General features: G+C 37.6%; 1 protein-coding gene across 39 annotated transcripts in view; it reads right to left on the reverse strand.

Moving 5' to 3' along the window:
* The window catches only part of NRCAM (neuronal cell adhesion molecule), a 146526-nt gene that overhangs the window by 66386 nt on the left and 67969 nt on the right, over positions 1–12171 (reverse strand). For 27 of the 39 annotated variants that reach the window (XM_058022611.1, XM_058022605.1, XM_058022608.1 and 24 more), the window contains one exon: positions 2219–2408. In XM_058022611.1, the coding sequence (XP_057878594.1) occupies positions 2219–2309 (91 nt within the window). In that variant the 5' untranslated portion in view covers positions 2310–2408. Of the gene's footprint in view, positions 1–2218; positions 2409–12171 lie in introns of those variants that run through there. The other 12 variants (XM_058022619.1, XM_058022617.1, XM_058022618.1 and 9 more) reach the window with 1 other exon arrangement.

Raw genomic sequence — 12171 nt, forward strand, 5'->3', positions numbered from 1 at the left:
CAGCACTGCAACCCATGCAGTGATGCCTGAAATTCCAACCACAATTTCCATTGTGTCAGATATTACTACATTTATCTTAAAGCTCTTGGCATGAGAAACTTTCTTGAAGTGTTGACTTTTTAATGGCAACCATGCTATGTGATTTTGGCCTTGCAAGGACATAACACACAAATACTGAGGTGACAGCAGCAAATCAGGATTAATGGAGTGTACTGCACTCATGCTGCAGTCAAAATCAATCCACCCACATGATCACGTGGAAGAACAAAGAGAATGCTTCAGGCTAAAATTACTCTTATAAAGACAAAAGCACCTAATCCTACTCAACAGGCTTGCAACCCTTTCTGGTTTGAAAAATAACTAAATAAAAAAAATCATCTTAGCTAATTGGAATTATTGCTTAATTCCAATGTTTTGCATAAACACCTCTCTTTATCAATAGGCCAAATGTCCCCGAGTCCCTACATTTTCAGTCATTCCTGGCCTGTTTTGAGGAAACACTGGCTAGGAACTAGTGAACTTGCCGTGAATAGAAATTTTCTAACCTGGATGAAACCTAAATATTCAACTAATCAAGTAGGTTCTCACCACCAGGTCTCTGTGGCTGATATTCAGGGAGGAGCCACAAAAAAATCTGTGTCCTTCCCTTGTGGTGCTCTCCCAGAGACAATTCTCATCATTAGTTATGAAAGTGATACCATCATTCCAGATGTAATTTCTGGTTAAAAATTCAAGTATGTGACTGTATCAGACCTCACAAAATTAATAAGCATGAAGCAGAAGGGAATTAAATTCTCAGTACAGAATTAAAATTATACATCCAAAAGGGCTATTAATTTTTGTCTATTGATGCATTTCTGGTAAATTTAACCCAAAATCTTACTCCTAAGATCACAGTATTAAAGAGGTGCAGAATCTATATTAGTTGCTAAACTACAAGATAGGTTTAAAAGATTATTTATAGCCTGAAAAGATGCTTAAGGAGAAAAATTAGGTTTTGAAAGTAACACATTCATTTATTCATCAAACTTTCAAAGCCTTCCTTAACCCACAGCTTATTCCTCTAAAAGCATTTGCAGCACAACAAGTTGGATGTCATTCAGATATATTGATTTTGTTACAGAAACACAGGTCATTGGTTTGATAGGCTTGTAAAATGCATGGGGGGAAAAAAAAACGACCAAAGCACTTGCAATGTATGTCAATGATTATTAAAGAAAAACATGCATTTCTGGAAGGGAGGAAGGTATCAAAACCACAGGGGTAAAGAAAACCATGCAGATTAGAATCACAGCCAAATTTACTGATGTATAAATCCATCAATTAAACACCAGCCCTAATGTTCCCTTCCCTGGAAATTAGTTTAACAAATGAATCATCACTCAGAGGTGCAACATGGCTCACTGAATTCTGAAAATGTGATTATGTTTATCTTAGAAAGAAAAGAGCAACCTGAAACATGAGTAATTTAAGAAAATTAGCTATTGAGAATGTAAAACACAGAAGCTACCATTTCTTCTTTCTCAGCATGGAGCGCTATCTTCAAGGTCCCCCACTAACAGAGTCTTATATTAGACAAAAACTTCAGATAATGGGGTTTCCCCTCCTCCAGGCGTTTCCTCATGCGTTCATGTTGGAGTTCCCTGCCCAGGACATTACTAACATGTTTTTAAGTAAAATTTCTTAACTGTTTTCAGGCACTACTCAAGAAATCTAAGAGCCTTACTTACCCTTTTGCATCAAAAAAATAAGATGCTTTGAGTGTCTGAATTTTAGGTGTTTGAATTTTTTACTAGCTGTCATACCAGCTCCTGGGAACCTCTTCTCTGAAGGTAAGGGTGATTGTTTACAGCCGCTAGGAACTGTCCTGGGATTTTTAGAAAGATATCAATGTAATCTTAATTTCACAGCTAATTAACATTTAGCAGGGCTTTTCTGGCTTTCCTCAGTTTGATCAAACAAAGGCACACTGAAGTGTAAGTAGGTTTCTGTGAGAATCCTGTGTTACACCTCCTCAACTGAACAACGTAACTCATTTTATGTGCACAGGTTTTGAAAATCTTCAGTAAGTCAGTGTAAATATTCATAATTATAATGTCCCGATTAAAGTGAACAAACACTATTTTTAGCTCTGTGTTGGAGTTATCTTCAGTTTCCTACAGAAATTATTTAATTATTCTTCCATTGTTCTGCACTTAATTATCAGGTTAATACTTACAGTCAAGAGGTACATCCAGTGCAGAAATAATTTGGCACAGAAGGAGGACCAGGGAAGTTTTGCTTGTAGATATGCTCATCTTTTTCGTCATGATTTTAAGCTGTACTGAGTAAATCACACTTGAAGAATGAAGTTCAACTTTGCTAAGAATAGATAGCTTGCAGTAGTTATGTAAATAGAGACAAGAAACCTGATAAATAAAAAAAACAAAAGAATGACATGCAGATATAATGGAGAGTTAAATGGTCACATGTATCTTAATAATATTATGAAATACAAGCAGTCTAAATACTGTATCTAAAGATAAGGGTTACACCATGTATTCTACTGAAATCCATGAAATTCACAAGTTCTTAGGTCATCTAGATCATAACACTTTCCTAAAGAAGCTAATGAAGAAATCCCACAACCTTATTGAACGGAAATACAAATACCTCTCCTAAGAAGGATAAAGCATCAGTCAGTCCATCTAGTTAAAAAAAGAGTATATACTAAAGATTTACAGGATTACAGCTCTGAATGCCCACCTAGTCTCTCTTTCAAGCACCCTGCACCATTCTTGGAAAGAGGCATTTTAGGCATCTACTCCAATGAAAATATGTCAAACCATGAATTTGCCAAGTAAACTGTGGAATCCTTCTGCAGCTTTGAGTTAGGTATTCCAGCTTCTCCCCACTTTGGAACTCTTTCTGATAAGACATCTGTAGACTGAATACACAAGACTTCATGAAGGTGCAAAGGTGCTATCCTGAGTACTGTACCTAGGCTCCTATTTCTGGATATCTGATTCCTCTCAAAATAGGTAACATCAAAATGCTTTGTCATTTCTAGCCTGAAACCAAAACGTAATTAACTGTCAGCATATTCTCAAACACTCTTCTCCTCCTTTCATATGTGACAAACTGCCGGAAATGAAACTTAAGTTCTTGGAAACGTGTTAGATTTTCCTCCTCAGCCAAGCATGAGAGATCACATTATCCATGCAGAATGATTCTGGTTCCCTTCTTATTTTCTGCATCCAGGACCAAGCTCTAGCTGAGAAAAATGTTGGAGGAGTGAAAGCTGCCTGCAAGCCCCATCAGCATCACCAGTGACCTACAAAGAGCTGCACAGCCCTAGAAATCCAAACGGTGCTTGCACAATGCATTCCCAGTAAATGAACATCCACTGAGAAAGCACTGCCCAGATGGATCAGGAAGTTCACAGTGATCAGCATTAATTCACCTTGAAGAGCACACTTGCTCAGCTCTGGCTACAGATATGAAACACAAAGCTATCCAGTCCACAAGGAGTTACAGCTGCAAAGAAGCACCTGCTTTACAAATGTTAAATTAAGATTTGTTTGTGCTTCCTGAAGTTACTTAATGGTAAGAATTTACCTCAATTTTCACATTACAGAAGAAATTATGCCTCTTAATTGCTGCTGTGAATTATTTTTCTCTTTGTACAGTCCTCTGAGCAAGTGTAGAATTAGAAACTAGAAATGAGGTGTGGAGCTCTACTTCTCATCCTAACCTAGGACAGACATCAAATTACCTGATTCTTACTGTTACTATCTGCAAAACAGATTTTTCTTTCAAAATAAGAATATTCTAGTAGGTTAAAGTTCTAGACATGTACTACTTGGAGTTGTTGGGCAAGTTGCTAATTGATATTCCAAACTATCTCTAGGACTTCATATTATAATGTACAGATTAATTATTTATCATGGCAGATTAGAAAAATTACAAAACACATCAGAAGAGAGGACACCATAGTTCTGGCCTTTGCATAATTATTTATATAAACTGGAATTGCACAAACAGTCAAGAAGGTGGCATGCCAACCTAAAAAGACTCAGAAAGGAGCTCAGGCATGTAGCAGGAAGGCATGAAAGATAATCAGACTTTTCTAGAAAAAACAAACTGAACTTTGCTACGTTTTAAATAACCACCCTAAATTGCTGGAGGTTGAGCTGGGAAAGGTGAGAAGTGCTTTCCTCATCCCATTTTGGCACATACAGTTTACTACACTGCTGCTGCAGAGAGCAAGGGGAAGGAGCAGAGCTTCTGTCAAGAGTGCCTGAGAACACTCCAGCATGTTTCCTGCAATGAAGTGCTCTCCAGAAAAGCTGATTTTATTCCAGCAACCACAGCTGTCTGCTCTTTTCAGTTAAACTAGGTTCTCACCCTCTGTTCTCCTGATTAATATGCCATCTCCTCATTACAGTATCACTGCAATTATCAAGGTGCCCTCTCTGTGCCATGACCTGGGACTTACAGGACACCCTTTGAAGTACTGCACAAGTGAACCTTGACTTCTCTTGTTTCTCCTCCATGCAAGGTTTCAGTTCTCCTTCTGAAATCCTGAAAACCTGATTATCCACTTTATTGTCTTGTTCTTTCGACATGTAAAATGAGTATTGCTGTGTTTTGAGAGTATTGTAAAATCAAATTGCATTTGCTTTGAACAAGTACAACTGAATACACAAGCACTGGTGAATCAGGCAGGGGCAATTAAAATGATTGGGAAAGTAATACTCTTGAGAAATTGTCTCATATTGTCTACCTCTGCTACTGCAGAGTTCCAGTTGGACACCAATTGAATCTACTGCTGGGATGTTTGGGTATAATATGGGAATTCAACCTCAGAGAGCCCAAGGGGTTTGCGACAGAATATTACTGAAAATGATTTTAGGTTTGTCAGCACAACTGGGTGCTCCTGCTGAATGTAGTCAGTCAAGATTAAATCTGGCATAATTTAGTATGAATACAACAGCTGCTATGTAGAACTAAACATTGCTTTGACATAACATTATCTGCTACAAAATAAGGACAGGCCTCTAAGCACAGATCAATGTAAAGGCTTCAATTGCAAAACTTGAAATATTTATACAGCAGATTGCCTTTTCCTCCAGATAATTTATTTGCAATCTCTTGTAACTGAGACATTTTTTCCTGACCTTTTCATAGGAAAACACATACATTGTGACAGTTTGGTCAGGAGTTTGCTCACCAATTTGTACAAAATATTATTTTCTACCCTTGCATACCTCCTATGTACCTAACAAAATGTCACTTGTTACGTCTAATGTGCTTCTTGATGAGATACTGATTGTGATTAACAACATGGACTAAGGGTTGAAGCTATGGGACAGCAAACAGGAGTCCAGTTAAATAAAAATGCATAAGCAAAGTGCAATAGCAATTCATCATAAAGTATAATTTGACAAGGAAAGGGTTTTATGTAGGTATTACAAAAGAACCAGGAACAAGTGAGAGACGTTGACCTTTTTTTCACTTGTGGAAAAAAAACAAACAAAGAATTACTTTTTAAAAATGACCCACAGAAAGACACAATTAGAAGAATGAAGGCACCTGAGGTGAGCCTGAGGTAGACTACATGTCAGAAGATCAAGACACAGTTGGTTCCCAGTGGTCTCTTCACTGGGACCATTTGGCTATAAACAGCAAAACTCTGAAAAACAACATGTATAGGGAGGGATAATTTGGAAGACAGAATTCAAGATTTCTTTTGTAAATCAAAAGGGACAAGGATCTTCTCAATTTTAAGAGCTCAAGAGCAAATGAAAAACAGAATTGTTAAGGTTGGAAAAGACCTTTAAGATCACCAAGCCTAACTATCAGGCCAGCACTGCCAAGTCCAACACTTCACTATGTTTCTAAGTGCCACAGCTACATGAGTTTAATTACCTCCAGGGACGAGAGCTCAACCACTTCTCTGAGAAGTCTGTTCCAGTGCTTCATAATTGTTTCAGTAAAGGAACTTTTCTTAATATTTAATCTAAACCTTCTCTGGAGCAATTTTAGACTGTTCCCTCTTGTCCTTTTGCTTGCTGCTTGGGAGAAGATGCTGTTACATCATGGGTTACATCCTTCCCCTCACTGAAGGAGTATCCATCCCACCTACTCACTCTGACACTCCCTGAATTGTGTCCAGGCACCACAGAATGACAATTGGGTCCGGCCAGTATTTGCCAAAGAGAGTGTTGACAGCTGAACAGTATCCACAACTGTGGAGCAAACACCCACACACCCAAACACAGAGGGTATTTTACCATGCAATACCAGTACGGAGTAATGCTGATTTCTGATTGGAATATTAATACAGACAATAATAATACAATTAATCAATTGACACCTCAAAGGTGAGTCAATTGAGGCTCCAAATGCCAGAGAGGACCCATTTTTCCTCTGGCTGTCTTCAACAGAAGCATACAACATGTTTAATTTCCTTGTAAATGCTGCTGCAATATTTCTTTTTTAGGATGTAAGAGTGTAAGGAAGTGTGTTTACTGAAATTTAACCTAGTCCAAAGTTAGACGGCATTTTCTAACCGTAATATTGTTTCACAGAGACTTGATGCATCACTGATTATGCATTTCTACTCAATTATATTATTTTTAAGACAAAAAAGGTCTTTAGAAATGTGAATGGAAACCAAGGTCAGTGTAAGAAATGTGAAAGGGTTATTAAATTGTAAGACAGAACAATTGGAATATTTCATAGACATTAGGGAAAAAAGCATTATCTTCTGTATAAACACGATTAAATTAATGCAGTACAAGTTAGACACTGGAGATCAGAGAAAAATTATTACTTAGCAAAAATCTTCCTCTGCTTCATTTGTCTAATGCCTCTATTTTTTTTCTCACAGTGAAAGACAGACATAATTAGAATATAGGAAAAATAAATAGTTTTCAAGGAATTTTGTTTCATAGCAGTCTTACATCCACAGAAACATTAAAAGCAATTTTAAATGGCATAAATGTATTTAATGATTTATACATTGAAAAGAAGTGTTGAAGATAATAATCAAAAAGCACAAAATGCTTGCTTTTGAGGAAAACAGCAATACCCTTATCACTTAATGGAAGGTCTTTACAGGACTTATGTGGTTTACACAACTATGCTAACTGCAAGTATTAATAAGATTATTTACAATATTTTCAAACAAATGGTTTCAAATTTCACCCTTCTTTTTTAGGTTATCTAGCATTTGCAATAATAGGCCACATAAAAAAACACTAATTAGAAACAAATATTTAATTAAAATCTTTCAAATAGAAATAGATAACAATGCACTTAGTGTTACACTACGTAAGCGTGTAAGTAACAATAATGTTATATAACAAGAATAATTCTAACTGTTTTTATGGGGGTAGTATGACACAATAGACTAAACACCCAGGTACCTGCTGACAGACCCAAGTAGTAGTCAAAATTCTGCTCTTGAATAACCTTGTAGTCAATTCAGTCCCAACTGGTTTGCTTTCCCCATCCATCTCTTACCTATTAGATGTAAATTATCCAAGTTATGGTCTATTTCTACATAGCTGGTCTTAATCTACTTAGCACAGGACACATAGCTTTAGAGTGTCTGAATAGAGGTGTCAATAAAAAGAAATAATTTTTAAAACTTTCTAAAAGCACACCACATTAGAACTATTTCTCATCCTTTAGGACCCTGGAAAACATCTTACTGCTTTCCTCCAAGTTTTTAATTTGTCACAATCTACTACAAATCTATCCTTTAAAGTCATCAGGAAATACTAAATCATTTTCTGTGATCTCCTGTTTATGGAGCTTAAACTCATTGCTTTGGATTTGGCTACACTGTAAATTTTATAGGGATATCCATTCAAAGAGAACTGGATGAAAAATAAACTATGGAGACAGAACTCCTGAATTCAACAAGATCTCCTCAGGACTAATTCAGATGCTTCAGGTACTTATTAGGGTTAAATGTTTGAAAATGGCACTTAGCCATTTTCAAGCTATTTTGACAAAGGCAGATGGTCTTGTGTGCCATACTCTAAATGTTCTCAACAGTTCTATATACAGCAAAAAAAATCATCAGCCCAGTTACACTCCTGAACTGCCACTACACTCAGCATTACTGTTTTGGCTCTGAGAATGTACTTAAGCATTCATAGTGGTCTCCTTCCTTTCCACAATCCAGACATAATTTACAGTCTCTCTACTGTCACTCTATTTTCAACTGTGGGAAAGCCACTTAGTCCATGAAACTTCTTTACTGACAATCCTATATAAAGACCTGCCAACTGGTTTGTTATTCATCAAAGTTGGGTCTGCTTTGTTACATAGTTCAATTCATGTTTTTATTAATTGGTTTCATATGGCAGCAAGCCAAATGCTTTTCAAAGTAATCTGACCAACATCTTACCAAACTTGTAATTTTACCAGATATTAAAAGATTAAAATCAAGTTTTTGTAAGTAATTTGTTTTACAAGCTCTACTTTCCATAAAACTCTGAGCAGAATCAATTTTACTCAAGGCTTTTAATTCCCTATCAGCTGAGCTCCCAATCAGCTTTTTCCATATGTTCACTGTGATTTATATCAGGCTATACTTACCCTGCTCAATCTGCTTGTCTATTCTGAATCTGGGCAGAACACCAGCTATCTCCCAGTCTTAAGGAATATATTAAAAAACTAAAACCTGTGAACCAGATATCTTCCCCACTGGGTCCTCTCGAGCTCACAGGTCACCAAGGCTTGCTAAATGACATAAAATTCTGTGTCTTCAATGCATATTATTCAATACCTACTAATGGTTATTATGACTAAAGAGGCTTTCCATCCAAATATGATGCATCATAATTTTTCTTCCAAATAATCATGTTGCTTATAATAATATAACAACATCAGAAAACAGTGTTTCTAAGACTTGGTCCTATTAAAAGACCCCAAATATTTGCCTGCTTGTCTCCAGCATGGAAATGACCAACACATGAGAACATGCCTAAAATTTCATAGCTGCTAACTGGATCTCTTTGGTAGATCACTATGAACACTGGGATGCAGATAAAAAAGCAGAGATAGGGGTCCTTAAAAATTCCACTCTTATTTCAACTGTCTGCTCAAGAAACACAGTCTATGAGCACAGAAAATGCAGGGGAAAAAAGCCCAAACAATAAAGCACAGAGGTCAAATATCTAATAAGGGCAGCAGGTAAGCCTGTAAATTCAGTCATGTGTCACAGATTTGAATCCTTAAAGCAGCCACTTAGGGTTGACTTTTAAAACACTGGAGCAAGGCTAATCTGTGCTTTTACAGTTGTCTTACATATTCCCTTAAGGGCTATATTGGATTTGGCCCTTTTGAGGATTTAAACAGAGCAGCACTTACTTTTTAGATCCTGCTCAGCTTAAATTATAAACTGCTTTGGCTGGGGTGACTATAGACATGGCCAAGCAAAGCTGTGGATAGCCCTCAAGTAGGTAGGTAAGCCTAGTAAGCCTGGCAAGTTTAGATGCCCCCAGAATCAAATCAGCATCTGAACAGCACTTTTGTATTGCAAATTTAAACAGATGTCTGGGTCTTGCTTGGGTCCTTTCTGGTGCCCTAAGTACTTGACTGAATTCAGAATCTCTTACCTTTTTAATCCCCTCATGTAAAAACAATGGAATAGAGCATAAAACTAATGGTATAGTGACACCTATTTCAACAGTCCTTTAGAGTCATTACAGCCTGAACAAACACACATCATTTCTTATACATGTATACATACTTTACTGTCTTTCAAAGACTTGGTTGAGATGTTGGAGTTGAGTGTACTTTGCAAATCTGCTGCTGCTGCTGCTGATCTATTCATGCTGAAGACTGTGAGTTTACAAAGGAGGGAGTGAAAATGTAACTTGCATAAATTTAGGGAGCTAGTTTGGCTTGAAGCAAATCACTAAATATGGAGATCAAGGACACGAAAGAATTCTGCTTAATCATTAAAATTCTCAGTAAGTTAGAAAGAATTCAAAGTGAGAGAAAATAAACTAAGAAAACACATTTTTACAGCTTGTGGATGGTAAAAACAGGTACCTAGATGATGCTATCATTAGGATAGCTCTTCGTGCTTTGACACTTTTAGAGCATGCAAATGATCTCGTTGCTCTTTAAGTACAAATAATTCAGCAGAAACTTCAACAAGGAAAACATTTTCAAGAAGCCCATCTCTTTCCCTCTGAAAGGTTTTGCAATAGAATAAAACAGTGCTTATAAGAAAAAATATCATTGTATCATCAGCCTACTTTCACAGCCATACCATAGTGAAGTGGTGAGTGGAGCCATACCCTGAGTGAGGACTCCCAGTTTAGTTTCCTTGTTAATATGCAAAGAGGATGCTCAGCTGAAATATTAATTTTGTTACCTGGGAGATGTGATAAAATGGACTTTTTTTTCTATTTTCCTAATTTTTTTTCTTTTCTATTTTCCTATTTTTTTTCTACCCATCAGAATTCAGTGCAGGGGTTTCAGAGAGCTACCTAAGGAGAAGGTAATAGATTCTGTATTACACGGGTTAATTATCTTCTTTGCATCCCTACAGCTAACTCCAAAAGCACTGACTGTCCAGAAGTATTCCTGCAATCCTGGAGATACCCTTGAGAAAACTGTACCATGCAAAAGAGCAGGATCTGATTCACAGACAGGGCAACTCCTCCCTTGGGGACGTAGAGCAGAAACCACTTATACTGGCATGAAATGCTGGAATAGTTATGCTAAAGAGGAGGTCACTCAGAATAGGGACATTGCCAGAAAAGGAGGATTAAGGCATTCTGTCAGATATAAAACCTTAACAAGTACATGAACAAAGGAGGGTAAACAGTGCAGAGGGAATAAACTGTACCAACTCCAGCTAGCTGCCCTGGGTACATTTTTTGATGATGGGTGTTGGGAACTAGCCACCTACGTGCAACACCTATTTAACAGGTAAAAGTTAGCTTGTTTGCTCATTTAATTTTCAATAATTCTGATAAAGTAGTTGCAATTACACCTGTTATCTGCCCACCATTAATAACTGAAATGAACAGAGAACTGTGATACAAGCACTGCAACACTATAGAAATTTTCTTAGCTTTCTCTCTAAAAGTGAGACTTGACAATCTTCACAATTATTATAGCTGTGCAAATCAAGTCTGTTCCTGCTTTATACAGCACTAATTCAAGCTGCCACTGCTCCCAACAGAATTACGTGAGACTTAAGTAAATGAACCAACTTATAATTTGTTTGCAGATATCACCAGTGTTGTGGTACACTTCATAACCAGGTTGCTACACTCAGGAATGCTGCTGAGCACCATATGTGAAGGGGTGAATAGTGTCCTAACAATGGTTAGAAAGAATTTGCCTATTTCAAGACTTTCTGAAAGTGATTTCTGAAGTGTTTAAATGAACAACTCTAATTTCTCCTCACTCTCAAATAATTCATAACAACTCAGAAAGTTCTGATTAACTTCATCACTATTAGAAAACCTGCCTGCTGCAGCTGGACACCTCAATTCTATAGATAAAACAAAGCAGGGAAGATTGGAATTCAGGTTATTATTTTTTTTTCTCAGCTGCCTCTGTTGTTTTTGGTTTTGATTTTTTTTTTCCTTGAACCTCCATCCACTCCTAGTGAGGCCACATCTGGAGTGCTGTGTCCAGTCCTGGGTTCCTCAGGACAAGAGAGACATGGGATCTCTGGAGCAGGTGCCACAGAGGGAGACAAAGACAGTTAAAGGGCTAGAGTATCTCTCTTATGTGTCAAGGCTGAGGGAGCTGGGCCTGTTCAGCCTCGAGAAGGGACAACTGAGAGCATTAATGTTCATGGAGCATTGGAAGTTCATAGAGCAGATCATCTTGAGTGCCATCATGTGTAACACACAGGACAACCAGGGGTTCAGGACCAGCCAACAGGGATTTAGGAAAAGCAGGTCCTGCTCGAGCAACCTGAGCTCCTTGTACAACAAGGTGACCCACTTAGTGGATGATGGAAAGGCTGTGAATGTTATCTACTGGACTTCAGTAAAGCCTTCAATAAATGTTTCCCACAGCATCATCCTGGAGAAACTGGCTTCCCAGGGCTTGGATGGGCATACTCTTTGCTGAGTAAAAGCCTGGCTGGATGGCTGGGCTCAGAGTGGTGGGGAATGGCAGTGAGTTGGCAGTGGTGCT

This window comes from Melospiza georgiana, chromosome 4 (genome assembly GCF_028018845.1).
Source record: "Melospiza georgiana isolate bMelGeo1 chromosome 4, bMelGeo1.pri, whole genome shotgun sequence".
Lineage (NCBI taxonomy): Eukaryota > Metazoa > Chordata > Aves > Passeriformes > Passerellidae > Melospiza > Melospiza georgiana.